General features: G+C 57.3%; 2 protein-coding genes across 8 annotated transcripts in view; one reads left to right on the top strand and one right to left on the bottom strand.

Annotated features, from left to right (window-relative positions):
• Dock6 (dedicator of cytokinesis 6) overlaps nt 1–22,665 on the bottom strand; it is a 45,832-nt gene that overhangs the window by 10,014 nt on the left and 13,153 nt on the right. For 3 of the 7 annotated variants that reach the window (XM_046436731.2, XM_046436732.2, XM_058576686.1), the window contains exons 10-36: nt 21,686–21,766; nt 21,440–21,593; nt 21,186–21,313; nt 20,967–21,060; nt 20,463–20,625; nt 17,332–17,449; nt 17,188–17,258; nt 16,826–16,964; nt 16,645–16,746; nt 15,935–16,021; nt 15,476–15,707; nt 15,043–15,201; nt 13,774–13,937; nt 13,137–13,241; nt 10,194–10,289; nt 9,464–9,604; nt 6,204–6,317; nt 5,939–6,109; nt 5,326–5,465; nt 5,072–5,241; nt 2,725–2,885; nt 2,413–2,595; nt 1,991–2,117; nt 1,543–1,627; nt 919–1,015; nt 657–791; nt 199–351 (exon numbers count right to left, since the gene is read on the bottom strand). In XM_046436731.2, the coding sequence (XP_046292687.1) occupies nt 199–351; nt 657–791; nt 919–1,015; nt 1,543–1,627; nt 1,991–2,117; nt 2,413–2,595; nt 2,725–2,885; nt 5,072–5,241; nt 5,326–5,465; nt 5,939–6,109; nt 6,204–6,317; nt 9,464–9,604; nt 10,194–10,289; nt 13,137–13,241; nt 13,774–13,937; nt 15,043–15,201; nt 15,476–15,707; nt 15,935–16,021; nt 16,645–16,746; nt 16,826–16,964; nt 17,188–17,258; nt 17,332–17,449; nt 20,463–20,625; nt 20,967–21,060; nt 21,186–21,313; nt 21,440–21,593; nt 21,686–21,766 (3,570 nt within the window). Of the gene's footprint in view, nt 1–198; nt 352–656; nt 792–918; nt 1,016–1,542; nt 1,628–1,990; nt 2,118–2,412; nt 2,596–2,724; nt 2,886–5,071; nt 5,242–5,325; nt 5,466–5,938; nt 6,110–6,203; nt 6,318–9,463; nt 9,605–10,193; nt 10,290–10,535; nt 10,629–13,136; nt 13,242–13,773; nt 13,938–15,042; nt 15,202–15,475; nt 15,708–15,934; nt 16,022–16,644; nt 16,747–16,825; nt 16,965–17,187; nt 17,259–17,331; nt 17,450–20,462; nt 20,626–20,966; nt 21,061–21,185; nt 21,314–21,439; nt 21,594–21,685; nt 21,767–22,665 lie in introns of those variants that run through there. The other 4 variants (XM_046436734.2, XM_058576685.1, XM_046436730.2 and 1 more) reach the window with 3 other exon arrangements.
• On the top strand, nt 18,692–20,364 carry Angptl8 (angiopoietin like 8). The gene is made up of 4 exons (XM_046436737.2): nt 18,692–19,026; nt 19,206–19,367; nt 19,849–19,958; nt 20,088–20,364. The coding sequence occupies exons 1-4, from the start codon at nt 18,730–18,732 to the stop codon at nt 20,113–20,115; spliced, it is 597 nt and encodes a 198-aa protein (XP_046292693.1). The 5' UTR covers nt 18,692–18,729; the 3' UTR covers nt 20,116–20,364.

Genomic DNA, 22,665 nt, shown 5'->3' with positions numbered 1-22,665 from the left:
CTGCCCAGGCTGCCGGCTGCTACCCCCATCTGCATGGAGAAGCCCATCCCACCTGAACCCCTCATCCTGACCCCTCTGCCCACCCAAGATGCTTGAGATGCTCGGTGACTGCCACCCCTCCCTCTTTCCCCTTGGGACACTGCGACCCCCACAGTTGCCCTGACCCAGCCTGGCCTAGGCAGCCCCTCCCCGACTCACATGGCCGATCTCGTAGTTCTGGCGCATGAGCAGGTACAGGGAGGCGCTGGCGTGCGTGCGGATGGTGCTGATGCGGCTGCCACAGTGTCGCAGGAGCCTCAAGCAGAGGTCGGCACACAGCTCCGTGTCCTCCTCGAACAGCAGCTCTGGGAACTGCCCCCGGGACCCAGAGGACGCTGTTTAGCCCTTCCCCGTCCTGGCTCGGGAGCTGCCAGATGGGGCTGGGCAGGGGCATCGGTGTTCTGCCCTCTTTGGCCATCAACAGTGGCCTGTGAAGTCAGAGCTGGCTCTGCACCCTTGCTGTGTGACCCGGGGGAGTGGGGTGACCACTCTGAGCTTCAGTCCCTTCCTCTGTAAACTGCAGCTAAGGAGACTGTTTCATGAAACTGTCAAGTAAATGCCCAGTGAATGGGCAGCTATTATGACTCTGTGAACTGTGGAAGTCGAGGGGTGCTCACCTTGGACACCAGAGCCCGCTGGGTGGCCAGGCCATGCTGCAAGAAGAGGGCACTCTGGGCGCTGCCCAGACTGTACAACACAACCTTCAGTACCGCGCCCAAGACGCTTTCTCGCGCCTCTGACAGCATCACCGTCTTTGGGGAAAGGGGCCAGAAATCCAGGTATTAGAGACTGGGGTGGTTACAGGCTTAGGGAAGGAAAGGGAGCGCAGAGTGGGAGATCACAGGGCACTGTGTGGGCACATGCTGGATCAAACCCTACCTGAACGATGATTTCCAGCGTGTCCAGAACCACCAGGCTGGCCTCTGTTGCCAGGTTCCCATCCACCAAGGCCTCATGCTCCATTTCATCCTTGGTCCTGAAGGGGAGATGAGGTCTTGTGAAGCCACTCAGGGCCAGATCCCATGTCACAACTGAGCTCCCTTCCTCCACTGGTTGCCCAGTGGTTTGCATGTCCCTCAAGGGCTCATGTGCTGACAGCTTGGTCCTTAGTATGGCGATATTCAGAAGTGGGGATTAGCGCAATGTCCTTACGTCCCTCAGAAGAGATTAAGGTCGTTCTTGTGGGACTCCTTAGTTCTCAAGAGTGGACTGGTGGAAAAGCCTGGTTCCACCCACACAGGCTCCCACCACCATGATGCCATCTGCCAGAGGCAAAAACTCATGGGGTCACCTGGTCTTGGACTTTCAGACTCTAAACCATTTTTCTTTTCTTCTTCTTTCTCTCTCTCTCTCTCTTTTTTTTTTTGTATGTGTGTGTGGTGCTGGGAATGAACCCAGGGCCTCAGGCGTGTTAAATAAGTGCTATACAACTGAGAAACCTCTTTTCTTTATAAAGAGCCTTCCTGGAGTAGCTTGTTACAGTATCACACACACTGGACCTACTTGTCCACGCGGTCTGATGTTTGTTTCCAGTGTGTAACGCTCTTGCGCCATCGAACATTCTCCTGGTTCCCAAATGGGCTCCTCTCTGCGATGTGAGTGCGTGTTCATAGATGTATAAAAACAGGATGACACACATGAGCATGGGAAAAACACACTATGAAGACACTGTCATGGGAAAATCCTGAGGGATGCTGGGCAAAGCTAAACCTTGCGGAGTAGGCAGGCACCCCAAACCCAAATAACATGAGGACAGATGGAGAATATGGACACTAGTGACACATGGGGGACTTCCTTTTTTGTGTGGGACTGGGGATGGAACCCAGGGCCTGAGCGAGGTAGGCAAGCCTCCACCAATGAGCCACACCCCAGCTGACAGACTTCCTTCTGGGGAAAGCTTGCTGCTGGGGGACTGAGGTGGCCTGCTGGTGGGGACGGGTCCTCCTCTCACCGCGACTCCTCCGCACCATCTCTTGCCGCGCCCCGATGGTGCCCAGGATGGCCTCCTCTAGCCGGGCCTTCATGTCCAGTGACTTCTTGAACGTGAGGCTGTTGATGCGCTCGAAGGCCTTTTTCCCCTGGGGGCCCAGAGGACTGGGGTTCAGAGTGACCTCTGCTCTTTCTGGGCAGCCCAGTCCTTCTGCTCTGGGCCCCATACAACCTCTAGGACCTTCGCTAGAAGATGCAGCTCACTTCTCTCTTTCCCATGTCACCACCTTCCAAATTCTATTCTTATTCCTTGGCTGACACAGAACTAAGCCCTTTTGACCTCAGCCTGGCGGGAGCCTGTGCGCAGACACCCCAGCCCTGCGCGCCGGCCCACCGGGCCCCTTGAGCCTGCCCTGCACCACAGCCCCGCCCATTCCCTCGGACCTTGTACTCGAAGGCCGCCAGACAGAGGTACAGCAGATCCAGGAGCCGCCCCAGCTGCGGCAGGGCCAGGTCAGCAGCCCAGCGCTGCAGGAGGGCTGGCTCTGCGTTTTTCAGGACCCACAGCACGCACACCAGCAACGTCCGGCTGGACTCAGCAGAAAGCGGGCAGCCGGAGCGAGATGCCTGGGGCCAGAGAGGGCCAGAGCCGGTTCATTTTCTCCACTTGAGACGAATACTGGCCCATGTGTTTCTCATGACATGACTTCTCTCAGCCAGTTGGATGGTGTCCCCGGGCACAAGCCTCATACTTACGGTTGGAGGGCCCTGTGAGATGCTGGTCCGGGAGCCAGGGGCCAGGGGGCCACCCGCAATGGCCATGGCCACCGACGGGTTGATGGTACTTCCAATATCCCCTTCGCCTTCAGTGTCTGAGTCGAGCATGGAGGCCAGTCTTGACCGCTGGCCTGGGCCCTCTGCAGGGAGGTGGGGATGGGGGAGAAGAATGAGTCCTCAGCAAGTGCCAAACCCGGGCCCCAAGTTCCAGAAGTCTCACATCACCCCCTCCCCACCAGGTCAGGCTGGGATCTGACTTCTACACCCAGAACCTACTTTCTGCTTTTAATTAGATATTCTAATTATGCTACTGTTTGTCAGACCCACAGAAGCCTGGGCTCTGTCTACTCTGGGCACTGCTAGGTGCTCAATGGCTAGACCACAACCTGGCCCACAGGACTCTTAGGGACTCAGAGGGCTGCGTGTGGTGCTGTGCACCTGTAATCCCAGCTATCTGGGAGGCTGAGGCAGGAGGATCCCAAGTTTAAGGCCAGCCTGGGCAACTTGTGAGACCCTGTCTCAAAGTAAAAAGGGCAAGGATGCACCTCAGTGGTAGAGAGCCCTAGGGTTCAGTCCCTGGGACCACACACGCACACAAACAGCAAAGAGGATGAAGACCATGACCACAATAGGAACAGCAGCAACACGGTGGCTGTTCGTACAGCACCCATTTGTGTTTCCGCAGCCTCCTGCTCTAATCAGTCGGCAAGGCCCCTGGTTCAATCCCCAGCACTGACTGCAAAAAAAAATTTTTGTTTTTTTTAAATTAACTCTTAAACTTCAAAAGAACCCCGAGGCAGGTACTTTTATTATTCCCTTAAGGATGAGGAAACTGAGGTACAGATAGGTTACTTGTGCAGGCTCACAAAGCAGGTAAAGAGAAGAGCTAAGAGTTGAACCTCAACAGTCTGATCCCTAAATCTATTATCTTGAAAAATATCCCTGGCCTATAAAGAACTGTCACCAGAGGGAGGAGCTGAAAACAGATGTACTACAGATTTTTCCCTAGAGTCTCAGTGTCTCTCTCTCTCTCTCTTTCTCTCTTTTTTTAAAAGACTGGGCCTATGCTGCCCAGGCTGGTCTTGAACTCCTGGGCTCAAGTGATCCTCCTGCCTCAGCCTCCCGAGTAGCTGGGACCACAGATGCCCCCACGTCTGCCTTGCGCTGGAGACTTCTGAAACTCTAGCCCAGCTCAGCGTAGGAGGGGACCCGCCCCTCACGGCCTCTGCCTGACAGCGAAGGGAAGAGCTCTCTGGGGAAGACCGCATTGCTTCAGCCCTGTGGTTCCTTCGTATACAGCGTCCAAAACACAATAAAAAAAAAAAAAAAAACCACAGGACACATGACCAGACAGGAAAATGAGACGGAGGAGAGGAAAAGGGGCAGCAGAGGCAGACCCGCGAATACGACAAGCTGATGTCCGCAGATCTGCCACGTGTGGGGTGTGAGCTCCAGTCCCAGCTGCTCGGGAGGCTGAGACTGGGGATGGCTTGAGCCCAGAGATTTGAGACCAGCCCGGGCAGTGCAGCAAGACCCCGTCTCAGAAATGAGTGAACAAATTAATAACGTAGTTAAAATCAGAGGAAAAGACAGGCACAGTGGGCCAAGAGATGGAGAGAGTCAGCATCAAGATGAAGGCTATGAAAAACAATGAAACTGGACGTTTTTCAAATGAAAATGTAATATCTGAAATTAAGAATTCAATGGCAGGGTGGACAGAGGCCGTAATTAGTGACCTCAAAGACAGGTGGACAGAACACTTCCCAGGTGAGGCACAGAGGTAAAGGAGTGGACACAGCTGACGTGTGACACCAGGCAGACGTACGTGGAGCGGAGTCCCAGGAGCGCGGAGAGAAAGCGGAGCAGGAAAGAAGTTCAAGAGAAAACCGCTGAGAGCCTCCCCGGAGGGTGGACGGGACCGACCCCCAAGGCCCGGTCTGTGCTGCCGGCCGCTGTCTACGAGGTCCCTCTGTGGCCCGGGGCGTCTGCTGATGAGTGGACGCACAGCCCCACCTTCCTCTCACCCAGTCGCGTCCCACTGTCCCCCCACACCCCCTCAGCAGGTGTCAGGACAATGCCACTTGTGGCTGGGGGCTGACAGTAGGTCAGAGCTACGGTACCTCAACTGCTCTGTGAAGTCACTGGTGCCATTACTGTCCCCACTTTCCGGGTGAATCTAAGGCTGGAGAGGCTGCGGGCTCCACAGAGCCTGCGGTAGAACTGGCCTCTCGCCCCTGCTCTGACCCGAGAGCTCTGGCCTTTCCCACCCTGGCCTTGGGGGACCGAACCCTGGACCACGTGACCCACCCCTCCCTGGCCTGCTGACCAGCAAAGTCATGTAGCCGTGGCAGAGTGTCCCGTGCGAGTGACAGCAGCGGCAGGTACAGCTCGGCCACGCGGGCCTTCACGGTGGCTTCGGCGTAGCGGGGGTCCGTGTCGTGGCTGCACAGCAGGGTGTGCACGGCGCTGATGGCCTTCTTGTGCAACAGGGATGCCCTGCGGGGCGACGGGGTGCTCAGGAGGGAGCACGTACTCCCGGCACAGCCACTTGCCCTGGGGTCCCGCAGAATCTGGGCTCACCCTTCGGCCTCAGGTTCCAGGGCCAGAGCCAGCTCCGTCAGCAGGAGCCCGGCCAGAAAGTGCTGCTGCCGGAACAGTCCGCTCAGCTCGAACATGCTGGCCACCTTGGGGTCCGGGGCCTGGCTGGAGAAGGTGGAGCTCTGCAGAGGGTCGGGAGAAACGGGGGACGGCAGAGTGCCTGCAGTCAAGGGGTGGAGGTGAGGTCACCTCAACGCCATCTTGGAGTGACTGGAGTTATGATATCATGAGATGAGAGACTGGGGTAACTCATCTGGAGGTGACAGCATGGGGTTAAAGCCAGCACTGAGAGTCTGAGGTCACCTATCTGTAGGTGACAGGTCATGGGGTCAAAAGTCAGAAGACTGAGAAACAGCAGGTGGAATGTCACTCTCAGATTCAGGGGTGAAAAAATCAAGCTTTACTTCCAGGGAAACTGCCAAGACTGATGGGCCAGGGTGAAGGTTCAGAGGTGAAAAGTCAAAGGTAAAGGGTCAGCCCACCTTGGCAGCAGCCCTGGGTCTCAGCGGTCCAAACAGAAATGAGGGAACCACAGAGGATGGGCTGAGGTGTGTTCCAGGCCAAGGGGAGGAGGCAGAAGTGGAGGCCTACCTACCTGGGAGGTTGTGGAGGACACAGATGGGGAAGGCGAGGCCGGGGGTGACAGGGGGCAGCAGGGGAGGTTGAGGGTCACGTAGTGCTCGTGGCTGCACAGGATGCGGGTGAAGTCCAAGCGGAGGGTCAGCAGCGCTGTGGGGTTAGGGGCGGACTGTAGCCGTGTGGCCACCTGTAGGGAAGGGGCAGTCACTGGGGATGCCAACGTGGCCCTGCGCATCACCCCATGTGTCCTCCGCCACGTCACTGGCCACGCTGACGCCTACCTGCTTGTAGTGAGCTCGCACCAGGTTGAAGACGAAGCCGCGGTCTGCCAGGGACAGGAGGTCACTGAGGAAGAAGGCCAGGCTGGCGTTGAGGCGCTCGGCCAGCTCTGCGTCCTGGGGACACAGAAGCTCTCAGTCCAAATCCATACTGCCTTGCTGGGCTGTCACCAAGGCCACTAGTGACCTCCACGAGCTGTGCCATTGCCCCCAAGCCCTGGGTCATCCTGACACCTCCATCTCTGGGCTCGAGGAACTCAGTCCCTTCCTGGCTGTCCTCCCTGACGTCCCTCCCTTCCCCATGCTCCATCCAGGATGCTCTCTTCCTTCCACTCTCACCCAGATTTGAATAGCACGCCAGCTGCAGAGCTCGACTCCACTCCAAGATACTGCAGCTTTGTCCAGAGTTCAGAACTGGGCAGACTACATTTCCCAGCCTCCCTTGCAGCTGAGCACAGCCATGTGACCACAATCTGGCCAGTGGGATTGAAGAGGAAGTGAGGCGACCACTTAAGTGGAAAGGTAGGTTTTCCCCTTCCCACAGCCTGCAATATCTGATGTGGGCACCATGGTGAACCCCCAGGGCCAGGGCCAGGGCCAGGCCACACTCTGGAGCTCCTTGTAGCCTACATACGCTCAGAAATAAACTCTGTGATCAAAGCATTTGAACTTTGTGATTTTTAAAGCATTTGTGATTGTGTTCAAGCACATTAATCTCTGCCGTGATACATACATAGCAATCATTTAATAAGCATCAATTGAGCACCTGCTGTGTGCTTAACCCTGTGAATGAGACAGACACTGTCCCGTTGCTTGTCTAACACACAGTCTCATGTGGGGAAGAAAGACAATAAACAAAGGAACTGCAGGTTCAAAGACAACAGAACAGGGTGAAATTTCACAATTTCCAAAGAAAGAGCCAAGGGGAGAACGGCATTCTAAGTAAAGGGAACAGTGAGTGCAAAGGCACAGAGGCAGAATGTGCCTGGAAAGTATGAGGAACAGAAGAGACCAGCAGGACCTGAGATCTGGTGGGGCCTTGTTCTGCCCTCCTGCTCTTGTCAACCACTTGGTGGCCTTACAAGTTAGCCTGAGTTAGTTCCCTGCGACCCTAAAGGAACTGGACTCTGAGTCCACAGGAGGACAGAGACTAAGTCAGCCTTCTGTATGGAGGCTGATAGTATTTGGCAAATATTAAGTGAGTGAATGAAACACAGTGGCTGTGGCTGATGTCCCCTGGGGGCAGCCACAGTGCAGCTGCTCAGGAGCACGGCTCTTCCCTGCAGGCCCTCTGGGGCTGGTTTCTGCACAATCCAGGTCAGCCCTTGGAAAGGCTCCCGTGAAGCCAGACCTTCAAGACCAGCCAGAGGTCACATGGGATTGTGCAAGGGCTGGCTTGGGCCAGAATGTGTTTCAAAAACCAGAAAGTTCCTTTTGAATCCTAAAGTGCTATTTCTCTTTAAAATCAGACATCAGGTCTCAGCAGAGACATTCCTGCGGGGTTTGGGCTGGCGGGAGCTGAGCAGGTTGCCCGTCCGAAGCATTCTCTGGTCACCATAAGCCCCCCTCTCCTCACTGAAGCTGGCAGTGAGGACCCAGGCTCTGCAGCGGGTGGATGGCTTCAAGTCCTCATCCAAACCCTTTCCTGTGTGTGGCACCAGGTTAAGCCAATCAGTTATGCTCTGCCTCAACATCCTCGTCAGTAAAATGGAGACAACAAAACTAATTTCATAGTTTTCATTGTGGCATACTCATAAATCATGTCTGTAAAATACTTTCAAACCGAAATTAAATAATTTTATTTATTTATTTATTTATTTTAATATTTATTTTTAGTTTTCTGTTGACACAATATCTTTATTTTATTTTTATGTGGTGCTGAGATCGAACCCAGCGCCCTGCGCATGCCAGGCAAGCGCGCTACTGCTTGAGCCACATCCCCAGCCCAAATAATTTTATTTTGCTCTTAAAAATTCAAAAGAAAGGGTCTGGGGCTGTGGCTCAGCGGTAGAGCACTCGTCTAGTACGTGCGAGGCCCTGGGTTCGATTCTCAACACCACATAAAAAAAATAAAGGAATAAAATAAAGGTATTGTGTAAAAAAAAAAATTAAAAGAAAGATTTTGAGCAAAAAAAAAAAACCAACTTAACTATGGGCTGGGGCTGGGGCTCAGCAGTAGAGCACGTGCCTAGCATGTGTGAGGCCCTGGGTTTAATCCTCAGCACCACATAAAAAATAAATAAAATAAAGGTATTGTGTCCAACTACAACTAAAAACTAAATATGGGGAAAAAAACTACCTTCATGTGCAATTAGGAGAACTTTTTTTTTTTTTTTTTTGGTACTGGGGATTGAACTCAGGGGCACTTGACCACTGAGCCACATCCCCAGCCCTATTTTGTATTTTTTTTTTTTTAGTTGGAAATGGACACAATACCTTTACTTTGTTTATTTAGTTTATTTAGTTTGTTTATGTGGTGCCAAGGATCAAACCAGTGCCTCACACGTTGAGCAAATGCTCTACCACTGAGCCCAAACCCTAGCCCACTATTTTGTATTTTATTAGAGACAGGGTCTCACTGAATTGCTTTGTGTCTCGCTAAACTGCTGAGGTTGGCTTTGAACTTGCTATCCTCCTGCCTCCGCCTCCCAAGCCACTGGGATTACAGGTGTGCTGCACCGTGCTCAGCCCCAACTAGAATTTAATAGCATCTAGGTACTATACCTAGATACACAGTAAGTGCTCAATAAATGCTCCATTTAATTATTATCCTGATTATTACTGTCTGCCCAACTCTCACAGGTACTGGAATTGGTGATCTCAGAATAGCAATATCTACTTATTATGCATCTACTGCATACCGGCCCTGTGCTAAGAGCTAATGGATCTGCTCTGCTCACTCCACTCCAGCCATACTCGCCTACTCAACGCCAGGCACAGTCCTGCCTCGTGGCCTCTGCATCTGCTGTTTCTCCTGCCTGGACCTCTGTTTCCCCGGTTCCCAGAGATTGCTCCCTCACCACCTTCAGTCTCCCCCTAAAACTCAGCTGCAAGAGGGCAAAGCTTTTGTTTTGTTTACTGATGTGTCTTTACATCCAAAATAGGGCTGTGTACCCCAGGTACTCAAGAAACAGGAACAGAGCCATCCAAAGGCCGGCCTCGTGGCTTGGCAGCCGTAGGCATGGGGCAGGACTCGTGCCCTCACCTGGCTGGCCGCAAGCCTCGCTTAGCCCCTCCCCTCACTGAGGTCACGAATCTCTCACCTTGTGGATGCGAGTAATGACCTCCATGCCCACAGAGCCCACCAGGGCAGTGATGTCATCCAGGAAGCGCCCAGGGAAGCGCAGCTTGCGGGGCGTGTCCAGCCGCTGGCCCAGAAGCAGGTGCAGAGCCATGCTCTTCACCTGGGGGCGGGGCGAACAGGCGAGGGGCGGGGCTTTAGCCGAAGGACCGTGGGAGGGCGGGGCTGAGCCCTGTAGCCAAGGCCGAGGGAGGAGCCTGAGGGCTCTGGGTGGACTTTGTGGCGTGGGCGGGGCTTGAGGAGCCACGGGCAGAGCCTCCCGGGGTCCTCGGCCCTGGGTTCAGGAGCGGGAAGCCTGGGGTGGGGGAAAGGCTTGGGCAGTCTGGGGGGGGGCCAGAGATTGGGACCCGTGTTCCGAGTTTGACGGAGCCCTGGGTTAGGTTTTGTGGGCGCATTAGGGGTCTGGTGATGTGGCCACATCCTCTCAGGAGGGGACCTCTTAAATTTCTGGAGGTGGTCTCAAGCCTGATCCTTCTCTGTGTGGGGACACCTCTTCGAGGAGGGAGGTCCCCTCTCTGAGTGGACGTGGCTCATGAGAGTGACCTGTCTCCCAGTCTCCCAGGGAAGCGGGGTCCTCTCTCTGTGAGCATCTCTGGAGGCCACTTCTCAGGGGGTCTAAGGTGTAACCTCAGGGATTTTTAAAGGGTCTTGCCTGGGGGTCTCTTTCCTTGGGCCGAGAGCAGGGGTCTCACCATGAGCTGGAAGAAGAACCAGGCGTGCTGCAGGACGGCCTCGCGCACAGGGCTGCTGCTCACCACCCACTGCAGGGCCAGCTCCTCGTGAAGCAGCTGCAGGCAGGGTCCGCGTCACCAAGAGCCAGGTGCCACCCCCTCCCACACCGCCCCTGGAGAGCATGGCAAGGGAGGTTGAGGCTCGAGGACTGGGGTCAACAGCAGAGGCCATGCGGAAGGACAGGGGCAAGAGCAGCTGAGGTGCCAGTTCCCAGGCTGGGCTCTGGATCGGGGAGCAGCTCTGGATCCCTTTGCTGGGGGCCGGGAACAAAAAACATGGAACCCACCCATCCCCCCCACTACCTTCTGCACAGTGGGTCTCGGCTGGGGGGCTGGCAGGGCCGTGGAGGAGGCCTCGAGGTAGGAGGAGGCTCGGCTAGAGCTGCAGTCGATGGCCTAGGATGGGATGGGATGGAGAGGATGGATGGCGAGGAGAGCTGGCGTGGGGGGGGGTGGCAGGGACATGGTGGGAGAGACAGAGGTCCACGTGGACTCATCTGAATGGAGAAAAAAATGTGTCCTCATGGACATGGGTAGGAGGAAAAGAAGAGGAAAAAGCGCTTCCACGTGGATGTGCGCTGTGGTCTCAGTGTGTCCCTGAAGTGTCATGATTTGTGAACTTAAAACCCAAAGTCACACATTGATGGTGCTTGGGGATGGGGGCCTCGGGGAGGTGATTAGGACTGGATGAGGTCAGAGGGTCGGCCCTCCTGATGGCATCGGTGGCTTACAAGAAGAGACCTGAACAAGTACCTTTGTGTCTTGCTGTGACACAAAAGTTAGGATACAGTGATCACAAAAGTCCCCATCTGATGCCAGCACCATCCTCTGGGACTTCCCAGCCTCCAGATCTGGAGCCACATAAATTAGTCTCAGGTATTTTGTTATAGCAACAGAGAACGGGTTGAGACAGTGTGTGGGGGCCATGGGGGGCTGGTGAGGGCAGAGGGGAGGAGGCACGGTCTGTGTGCACTGGCCGGGGAGGGGTCAAGGTGGTGTGGGCTGGCCAGGGTGGTGGAGGCGAGGATCGAGAAGGAGTAGCTAGAGTCAAGTCGATGAAAAAAAAGTGACGTAGTGAGGAGGTGACAAACCAGTGTGACCAGAACAGGTGAGAATGTGGAACCACCGACAGGGGAAGGTGGATAGACTGGGTCCCAGCTCGGACCGAGGTTGGCCAGTGCCAGTGGCAGACAGCACAGGGGGGAGGAGATGAAACCAGTGGGGCTGTGAAGGGGTTTGGAGCCACAGGAGGTGACCACGAGAGTGGACGAGGTGCAGAGTGTGAAGGAGTGGTGAGGTGGGCTGCATGGATGGAAGAGGCGGGTGCGACCAGAGGAGAAAGCAGATGAGCACAGGAGGCGAGATGCTATCGAGAGCCCCAGGTTCCAGGCCGGGCCCTGCTCCAGCCTCGCGTGGGGCCTCAGCTGGCCTCGGTGATTCCTGCCCGTGGAACAGGTACAGAGGCCCAAGCTCCACCTGCCCCTCTCCTGTGCCGGACAGGAGGGGAGCAGATCTCATGATGGAGACCTGCCCTGGCACTTGGGGGCCTCCAGTTCCATGGTCCAGCCACGTCCGGGCTCACCCACCACAAGGCCAGCCTCAGCGCTACTCCTGCCTGGAGGGCCCCCTTCCACAGCCTCATCACCCCCCACCTGCTCTGCGAGGCCTCCCTGATTCTTCAGGGAACTGAGAATGTTGACGACAGCCCTGTGAAAAGTGCTAGGGCAGGGGCAGCTGGGTGGCAGAGCACACGCTCTCAGCAGGCACAAGGCTCTGGGCTCAATCTTCAGCATCCCCCAGAAAATGCTGAGGGGGGACAGGCAAGGCCCACGAACCCAGACTTTGAGATTGCCAGTGATCTGGGAGAGGTCTGTGCAAAAGTCCCCTGCCTGTGCTGCTGACAGTTCCCCAGGTGTGGCACGGGAGGCAAGTGGCAGGCTCTGGGGCCAGGCGAGCAGGGCAGCCTCCTTTTGCTGTCCGGTGTCATCTGAGCTGGGTACCATCTGTGTGTGCCTTTCCCTCTGCCTGGAACCCACACCCACTCGCCCTGGCTCATCTCACTCTTCAGGTCCAGCAAAAAATGTCCCTTTCCTGGAGAGGTCCCCCCAGTCCTCCAGGAGGAAAGCTGGTGCCCTGTTCTGTCTCCGTTCACCTCCTCTCAGGCTGTTCCTCCCCAGAGGTACACACCTGCATGTCTGTGTCTATCTCCCTGACTAACTGGGGACTCGGGGTGGGGCAGGGCGCGGAGCATTCCTCATAGTAGAACCAGCTCTGCCTCGGCCCAACTAGTGCCCAGGCTTGGGACTGTGCTGCTGTGCCCTTTTCTGAGCGCCTCTGCCATATATGAACACCCAGGGAGACGGCCCCATTGAAAATGGGGACCAGAGAGATTCAGCCCATTGCCTGGAGCACCAGCTGGGGACATGGCACAGCTGGGACTTGAACCAAAGCATCTCCCAGGCCAGGTGCATGGTAGAGGGGAGCCTTTGTCTGAAAGGGATGTGGGATTCCAGGGGTCCAGTGCTTCACCCTTGACACCATTCAGTTGCCTATGCCAAGGAGACAGCGGAGAGTCCCCCGGACAGAGGTGGATCAAAGGGAGGGAACAGGCCATGCAGGGCAGTGAGGTTATAGGTGGCTGGATTTGCATATGATTTACATGCTCTTTGCATATCACCCCAGTGCTGTGTCTCTGCTGAGGCTGTGGCCTATGTGACAGCAAAAGGTAGGTTGAAACAACCCAGCAATTCTTGCAGCACAGACTCCACAGCCCCAGACAAAGGCAGGAGGGGCTGCCACCTCCTTCAGGCAGCCCCCCCAAGGTTAGTTGGTCACAGCCAGGAAGGTGGGAGGAGCTCATGCTGAGATGGAGTCACATGCATTCAGGGCAGGTAAGAAGGGCACCTGTCTGGGGTCGGCCCCACAATAAGGGGGCGCCCGCCGCAGCACAGCCTTGGTGCCTCCTGGAGCATAAGCAGAATTCACCCAGGAGTGTGAGCGATCGACGCCCTGGAGATACACGGGGGGGGGGTGGTAGCGTCCCGAGAGGAGGGCAAGGAGAGCAGCACAAAACACCCGGAACTAGATGTGTGCCCACACAAGTGTGTGCACCCGTGCATGCAAGTGCGTGGAATGCATGCACATATGCAGCCACGCACATGAGCACGGGCATACACACATATGCGCCGTGTGTGTACGAGCAAGGTACAGATGCGTATGCAGTGTGTACGAGCGTGGGGTGCATGTGTATATGCACCCGTGTACATTTGTGTCCGGGGCACATGCATGTATGCGCCTGCCACGCTGGGTACACACGACTCTTCAGTCAGGCCGTCCAAGCTTCCACCACCCATCCTCGGGTGGAGGCTAGAGCCAGCACAAAGTCTGACCTGCAGCCCCCCTCCATGACAGCCACACGCTGGCCGGCAGCCAGGACACGTGTCCTCTCCAAGTCGTGCTCTCTGTTTTCCATTCTCATCAGCAGTGGGATTCCTGCCCCCCGCCCCCGGCCCACTCGGAGGCCATGGCCACTTCGCCCTACCTTGCTGGCCAGGATGCGGGAAACCTCATCATCCACGGAGCCAGGGGCCACAGCCAGGTCGGGGTTGCTGCTGCTCACACTCTTAGAACGGGCCAGGTAGAGGCTTGCAGGGCGGCCGGAACCACGGGCCAGTGTGGCAGCCTGCACAGTCACCGGAGGGGCCCCTGGGGATGGACGGAGTAGGGTCAGCCCTGGCCCACCTGCCTGATGAGTCTCAGCCCCCTCCCAATCCTCGGCCCTCGATACAGCCATTTTCCTTCTCTGCGCTTCCAGGTTGTAAAATGGGCATGAAAATAGCAACTGCTTCATAGCAATTTGCACAGATTGAAGAACACTGGAAATGGTGCCTGGCACATATGATTTAACTATTCAACAGCAAGAATTTGCCAGGCTTGGTGGTGCACACCTGAGGCAGGAGGATCATAGAGTTCAAAGCCAGCCTCAGTAAAAGCGAGGCACTAAACAATTCAGTGAGACCCTGTCTCTAAATAAAATACAAAATAGGGCTAGGGATGTGACTCAGTGGGCAAGTGCCCCTGCATTCAATCCCTGGAACCAAGAAAAAAAAATAATAATAATTCTAATTTTCTTTATGGTTCAGGGAATTGAAGCCCAGGCCTTGTGCATGCTAGCCATGTGCTCCACCGCTGAGCTACACCCTCAGCCCAAATCCAGTTTTTACTGGACGTTCACTCTGTACCAAGCATTCTGCATGGATTACGTTAGTTATTCTTACCAGCATCTCCTCAAGGCTGGTACTGTTATTATCACTGTTTTTTTTTTTTAAATACTTATTTTTTAGTTGTAGATGGACACAATACCTTTGTTTTATTTATTTGTATGTGCTGCTGAGGATTGAACCTAGGGCCTCACATGTGCAAGGTGAGCGCTCTACCATTGAGCCACAACCCCAGCCCTATTATCACTGTTTCACAAATGGGAAAACAGGCTCAGAGAGGTCAAATTCCTTGCCCAGGGTCACAGAGCTTGCAGGCAACAGAACAAGGATTTAAATGCAGGCACCCTAGCTTGAGTCCCTGCCACAACCTAATGAAGATGCTTGCTGAATGGTCGAATCAGCTGCCAGTCCAGTGTACAGGGGTCACACTCCTGTGGCTGGGGCAAAAGTGGGTGAAATGTTCTCTCTTGCAAGTTGCCAGCTCAGTGCAGGCTTGTGTGGCCCTGGGGCCTTTGCACACACTCTTTTCTCTGACTGAGTTGCTCTTCTCAGATTTTTCTTGTCTCCCAGGGTTTTCCACCATCACTTACCGCCTGGAAGGCTGGGCTCAGCACCAGGAAGGCGAAAGGCGTAGTAGATGTAGGCAGCCAGCGGGCAGTGACCACGGGCATCCTGGACTGCCTCCAGGCTCCGGTGGACGAGGCTGACTACATGGGCCATTGCTTCAAAGGCTCCACGGCCCAGGTTCACTGCCGGGCAGAGCAGAGTTCAAGTTCCAGGGCCCAAGGCCTCTTCCCTGCCTACTGACCTTCCAGAGGAAGAGTCATTAGGGTCGAAGGACTTAAGTGGCTATCAAGGGACTTCAGAGGACCTGCTCTGGGTGCCGGAGACTGGGGCCATTTTTCAGATAGGAAAACTGAGGCCAGAGGAAATTAGTTGACTACAGGAGGAACTCAGGATCAGGGCACTGAGGGGGTCGCTCTCTGGATGGGGAAACTGAGGCCCGAGGCCACCCTTGCTCACCCATCTGGCCACTGATGACGGGGGGCCGCACCACAAGGCGCACGAGCTTGTCCAGCACATGGTGGGAGAAGGCCACCAGGGGCTCGGGGCTGGCAAGGCGCAACGCCGACAGGCTGGCCCGTAGCTCCTGCTCCACGGTGCCCTCGCTCAGCACCGCGTCCTTGAGTCGGAACGGAAAGGCCCCCTCCTCCAGCACGTGCACCAAAGTGAAGAATTTGTCCAGGTGTGGGTCCTGGGTGGGGGACACAAAGGGAGCCGGGCTGCCGGTCCAGGAAAGCCCCGGGGACCAAGGCCACTTCCATCTGAGTCAGCAGCTTCCCTGAGAGCCCGGCCAGCTGATCAAAGTCACGTCCACGGCTCGAGGCCAGGCCTCGCTGGCCAGCGACAACTATTACCCAACTGCATAGCAACCGGGAGGGCAGCAGGGCAGGACTCCTGGGTTCCCACCCCACCCCATACCTGGGGGTGGACAGAGGACGCGGCCATGAGCTCCACGCTGAACACACCCTTGTGGCCGTCCACCCAGCGCATGCCCGGCAGCGCCACCTGCGGGAGGGAGGTGCCTGGTGGGCACTGGAGGACCCTCCCCCATAGATCAGGCCACCAGGCCGCCCCAGCCATTGCGACACCATGGCCTGAGCGTGGCCTAGCCCGAGGGAGCAGGCGAGCACCCTGCCCCCAGCCCAGTCCCGGTGGACTAAGAGGGTCCGCCAGGCAGAGAGGACACCATGCACACGAGAGGACAGATACGGGTGAAGGTTAATTGGAGGAAACGATGAGTCAGGAACGCTGTAGGGGGCCTGAGCCCCCGGGTGTTGACGGACAGCTGGACAGGAAGAGGGAGGGCCACACACACTAACAGGGGTGGAGGGGCAGAGGCAGTCCTGGACGAACTCCTGGGGCGCAATAATCAGCGAAGTGAGGCTGCTATGGGGTCAGTGAGCGCAGAAGTGAGGGCCAGTTAGGGGAGACAAAGGGACACGCAATGGGAGGGAGGGGAGGACACCCCAGAGGACGAGGCTCCCGGGGGACTGGTGGAAGTCAGGTGGGGTCTCGGGAACGCTCGCCCGTGGGGTTCTGCGAGGACAGAAACGTTGACAGAAGGTGGCCAGGGCATCAGTGGGCGCTACAGGGGACAGCGTCAGGAGGCGGGCAGCCCAGGCACGTACATCGGGTGTGAGCACGGAGTAGCTGGGTGGCGGCTGGTCCACTGACACAGGGAGGCAGAAGGGGCCAGTCCTCAGGCGGCCGTGCTGCAGCAGCGGGATCCACTGAGGAGAGAGCAGGGGTCAGGCCTGGGCGCAGCATCAGGAAGGGGACAGGGAGGGCTCTGAGGGTGGCTGGGCTCACAGTGAAGCCCACGGGCGTCTCCAGGGCGGTCCCCGGCCGGGGCTGGCAGCTGACGTGGTAGAAGGTGAAGAGCAGGTGGTGGTTGTCGGTGACGCAGGCCGGAAGGCACAGCTTGAACTCCTCGTAGAACTCAGGGGACCTGGCAGGGCAGGCTGGGGGTCAGCTGGAGGGCTGGGGCCCCACGTCGGGTCCAGCACGGCGGGGTCCTCTCCTTGGCCTTGGCGGCCCCCAGAGGGCTCTGGGCACTGCACCTCCTTCCTTCCTGGCTCCATGCCTAGGTGTGTCCCTGACCCCAGGAGTGTCCGCAGGTCCTCCCATGTCCCTTCTCCCTACCGTCCCTGCCCGGCCTCATCCCCACCTACTTGTTATGGTAGACCACAGGGGTGAAGGCCTCACGTGTGAATTCGCTGCAGCTGGACTTGCCAAAGATGACCTGGGGGAGTGGGGACATGAGGGACCCGCCGGGATGACCCATCCCTGCTGCTCCCCGGGGCGCAGACACTGACCGGCAGGGACTGGCTGGGGTCCTCGCCAGCCATGTACTGGATTCGCACAGTGAGGTTGCGCACGGAGCCCTGGCGGCTGCTGAAGTTGAGGCTGTGCGGGTACACGTAGAGCAGGTTCCTAGGGCGAGGGCAGGGCTCAGAGGGACACAGTCACAGGGGCAAGGGGGTCACAAGGCTGGGGCACTGAGCTGAGGGCAGGCCGATCCAGCACCAGGCATGAGATACGAATGGCAGAGGCTGGGGAAAGATGGGCACCTTCAGGGCACAGGTGGAAGTCTAGGGAGGCCGAGGAAGCCAGGTGGCCAGCACTGCAGCCTGATCCCTGCCAGGCTGACCTGCCCGGCCACAGAGGCCCAGACTGACTGGGTTCTTCGGGCCCAGCTGTCCGTTCCCCAGAAGAGACCTGTAGAGTTATGTGGCCTGTCCCTCAGGTGGGAAAACTGTGACCAGAGTTGGAAGGTGGGGCTGGGGTCAGGGTGCTGCCTCCCACCCTGCAACTCTGGATAAGTCCCAACCTACCCGTGGGCCTCAGGTTCCCTATCTGTGTAATGGAACATCAGGCCACTCAACCAAAAATTTACAACAGCACCAATGATGACAGGTAACTCCAACAACAATCACTGCACCAAACACTTATGTGGCACCTACTGGATGCCAGGGTTAATTCTGTATTTGCCCAGGACTCAAAATGAAATAATTCACTTACTTCTTACAAGCAGCCAGCAAGGTGGGACACACAGCACCCCCACTTTACAGGTAAGGAAACTGAGGCACTTGCCCCCAGTCATCCAGGGAGTAAAATAGCACTCATGCTGATCTGAGGCATACGTGGGCCCTGGAGTGAATCTATGTGTCCTTGGGAAGGATTCTGCCATATGTTCAAGCTCCCTGGCCACCAACCAGGTCCACAAGGACCCCGGTGTTGGGGTGAGAATGTGGCCGGGGGCAGAGCACTGGCTCAGCACGCACAGAGACCTGGGTTCCCACCTAAGCTGCAAAGCAAAGACCCCGCATTGCAGGCTGGGAAGTGCCAGAGGAGAGCTGGTGCCGCGTGGCCACTGGAACAGCTCTAGGTGAACCCCGTGTCCACACAGTCACCGCTGTCCTGCTGCCCATCAGAGGGAAAGCATAAGCTCAGCGTGAGCCCCAGGGCCCCTCCATGGATGCCTGGGCCAATCCCTCCTAGTGCCCCCAACCCACAACTGGCCCTGAGCCCCAGCCAGCGTGATCTCAGCGTGGCCCGGCCGGACACTCGCCTGATGCAACTACTACGCCCCTGCCAGGCCCTTGCACAACACGGGGCAGCTGGTGGCCAGTTAACGATTGGGGGTTAATGGCAGTGTGGGGACATAAAAGGCAGCGGCAGCAGCACTGTGCCCACAGCCCTGTCCTTCAGCCATGCCTGCACTCACTCTGTGCCTCCTGTGGGCTCTGGCAGCAGTGGCCCAGCCTGCCCCAGTGGCCCCCATGGGTGGCCTGGAGCCGGCACAGCATGAGGAACTGACCCTGCTCTTCCACGGGGCCCTGCAGCTGGGCCAGGCCCTCAACGGCGTGTACAAGACCACGGAGGCCCGACTGACAGAGGCCGGGCAGAGCCTGGGCCTCTATGGCCAAGCACTGGGGCTCTTGGGACTACAAGTCAGCCAAGGCCGGGACGCAGCTCAGGAACTTCGCACAAGCTTGCTGGAGATACAGGTGGGTAGGGCAGCGGGGGTGTCGTGGGGGTGGGTAGGAGTGTGTAGGGCGTCCAGTGGCCCCAGTTTTGCCCAGAACTGAAGAGGGTCCCAAGATGCAAGACCTCAGTGATGAAACCTAGTGAGTCCTGGGCAAACACAGAGGAGCTGGCTCCTAACACCCCACTATCTCCCGAACAGCTAGAGGAGGATGATCTGCAGCTGCAGGCAGAGGCCACAGCCCAGGTGCTAACGGAGGTGGCCCAGGCCCAGCGGGTACTGCGGGACAGCGTGCAACGACTGGAAGCCCAGCTGCAGGGTGCCTGGCTAGGCCATGCCCGCCAAGAATTTGAGACCTTAAAGGTAAGGGGCACTTGGCCCTGGGAGGATTGAGACTCTGACTTCTGGCCAGAACTCTCTTCTGAACCTTGAGTCCTAGATACTTCCCAGCTCTATGACCTCGACTCTGTGACCCTGAGCAAAACCCACATCCCTTTCCATGCCTCGGTTTCCCCATTTGCAAATAGAGCACAGTTGATATTTCAGAGCAATTCAATTCAAGGGCAGGGTACATAATAGGTACTCGATATGTGCTTATTACTAAGGTATCTGGTAAGTCGTGAGTGCCCAATAAGTATCTAGAACTGTTCGATGCCCTTTAATAGACCACGTGATGCTCATAACTTCACAAAGAAAGTCGCGTCTTAAACTCATCTTACGGATGGGGAAACTGAGGCCAGAAAGCATCATTGACTTGCCCCAGTCAATGTAACAGGGAGGCCTGGGCAGGGTCAGGGGATGAGAGGTGAGGAGGCCCCCACTGAGGTTCTTCCCTGCCACACAGGCTCACGCTGACAAGCAGAGCCACTTCCTATGGGCTCTCACGGGACATGTGCAGCGACAGAGGCAGGAGATGGCAGCTCAGCAACACTGGCTGCGGCGGATCCAGGAGAGGTGAGCCTGGTGGGGGCCTGGCACGCAGGGCAGCTGGCTGGGGCACGTGCAGGGAGCCGGAAAGGGCCCCCCACTTGGTGTCCAGTGGCCCCAGTTTGGCTGAGCCAAACTCCCCGTCTCCCTCCCCAGACTCCACACCGCGGCACTTCCAGCCTGAGCCTGCCTGGGCAGAACAGAGGACCAGTCATGAAGCAAGGGACACTTCTGTGCTCCATGCGGCCCCCAAGCAGAGAGGAGCTGCCTGTCCAGTGGGGCCGGCCAGGGCACGCCGCTTCCAGCCACAGAGCAGAGACAGAAGCAGGCGGGGTGGATGGCGGAGGACATGGCCTCCCTGGGCGGGTGGAGGAAGGACGCGCATCCCTTTGTGCCCACACATCCTGCACTAAAGCAGAGCAGTGGCATGTCACCCTGGGTGTCTGTGTGTGTCTGTGGGAAAGGAGACCTTGCCTGCCAGGACTCCTGAATGTCCCCCATGCCAGGGCCCAGCCACTCCAGGGACGGTACCTGTAGCAGGTGTGGGGAGAGTAGACCTCGCGCGCAGGGAACTCCAGGATCTCCTTAGTGGGCCGGCCCCGGGGGTCTGGGTAGGGCTTGACGTGAAGCAGCTCAGGGGAGAGGCAGAAATGGGGGTTCTCGGGGGCTGGGGAAATGTCGATCTTGAGCTGGGCTGGGGAGGAGGAAGCAGTTTGCACCTGTGTGGGACCCCCTGGGGCTACGCAGGTGAGGCCCTGTCTCCCCCAGCTGCCCGCTGGTGGTTCTGATCTTCAGGTGTAAAAAGCTCCAAGTCACCCTCAACTCCTCTCTCACCCTCAGAGATGACGCGTCCACCCCCCATGATCCCTACTTGATGCACATTTTTTTCTTTTATCTGTGGCCTCCATTGAAAGTTCAGCCCCTGAGTTGGGGAATTTGTCAATTACGGTCAGAGTTGAGTCCCTGGCGCCTGACACAGCAGGTGCTTAGTGCGGGTTCACTGAACCCTCCCTTATTGACAGGGGCACCACGCACCGGTCACAGGCCGCAGACGCCGCAGCAGGGACGATGGACGCCGCATGTCCGCCAGGAATTTAAAGAGGTCCTCATCACTGAGCCGTTCCGCTTCCTGCAAGGGACAGGTCCCCATGAGCCAGGGATAAAGGGCTGAGTCCCCAGGATCCAAGCAACCACAAGGGTGGGGAGAGTCCCCAGGCACCTCTCCTGGCAGTCCCCTGCCTCCCAGTCAGACACCTGCTTAAAAAAGTTGGTGACAGTCAATGTGGCCGGGCGGAAGCCAGAGAAGCTGCAGGTATCATCCCCGCTACTCGCTCGGTCCTGGGGTCCCCGACGGCGGCGGTCAGTCCAGGCGGGTCGGCGCTCTAGGAGACAGTGACAGTGACAGGAGATGAGGGACAAAGAGACGCGGAGACCCAGCTGTAGCGCCGCGCTCGGCCGGCAGAGGGCGCCCCCCTGCCCACCGCTCCGCCCCGGCCCCGCCTCCTCACCGCCCTCCGAGTCCGAGTCGCGGTCCGGCTGCCCCGCGCTGCTCACGATGTTGGCCAAGTGCACGGCCGTCCAGGCGAAGGGCATGCGGTACCGGCCCAGGCGGGTGCAGAACTGCTCGGCTGCCAGGCGCAGCTTCTCCAGCTTCTCTTTGTTCTGAGGGAGACCCCCGACCCCACCAGCTCAGTGTCCCAGGCCTGCCAAGTGCGGCATCTGCCCTCCGCCAGGTCCAACTTCCACGCTCGTACCTTGGCCGTGTCCACCTCCTTCATCACCATGTAGGGCTCACAGCATTCACTGATGTCCCCTTGCTGGAGCACCTTCTCCAACTGTGGGGCAGGAAGGCCCCATGAAGAGCCCCCTCTTCATGGGGGGTTCCTGGACCCCCAAACTCTCCATCCCACTGCTGGAGATCAACCCAGGGACATGCTAGGAAATGGCCTTACCACTGACCTACACCCCCAGTTCACCCTGGGGCTTGTGCTCCAAGATCGCCCATGTCTCCTGCTGTCCCTGGTACCAGCACTCTGCCTGCCTAGTGGCCACCTCCTCACCACCCTTCCGACCACCCCAAACTGTAAGTCGCAGCTCACACTTAGCTATGGACATTTTCCTGGCATAACATGCATTAGCATAAACAGGCTGCCGCTCTGAGTCAGGAGGCCTGGACTCCTTCAGTCCTGACCACTCGGGTGTTGGGACCCTGGGCAGGTCTTTAACCTGCTCTGCGCCTTGAGTTTCCCCATCTATAAAATGGGGGCACAGCAACTCTCATCTTGGGGGCTACCGTGAAGACTGCACCCCTGTGACACCAGGCCATCAGCAGGGTCTGCTTGTGGGCACTCGACCCATTTCATTATTGTACCTAACTGAAGGTTTGGGGAAGAAACTGACCCCACCTGGAAAGAAAATCCCACATCAATGTACTGACCACGTCTTTCCTGCCCCAATTAACTGAGCAAGTCTTGGCTTAAAAAACACTGTCATCATCATCCACAAACCTCCTAACATCTCACTTGCCTCCCCACTGGGACCCCCCACCCCAGGCTGTTGCATGTGCCTGGGATGTCCTTTGTCCCCAGGCCTATCTGTCCATGGGTCTCAGCTCAGTTGCCACCTCTCCAGGAAGCCCTCTATGATTTTCCCCCATCCAGGTTGGGGGGGGCTCCTCTTTCTGGTAACATGTCTGCCTCATCCCCTGAGGGCAGGGACTGAACCTGTGGCATTC

The sequence above is a fragment of the Marmota monax genome, unplaced genomic scaffold (assembly GCF_021218885.2).
Source record: "Marmota monax isolate L192 unplaced genomic scaffold, Marmota_monax_Labrador192_F-V1.1 WCK01_AAM20220418_F8-fsc00021, whole genome shotgun sequence".
NCBI lineage: Eukaryota > Metazoa > Chordata > Mammalia > Rodentia > Sciuridae > Marmota > Marmota monax.
Note: the sequence above shows the minus strand (reverse complement) of the source record. Positions and strands in the feature narration are given on the sequence as shown.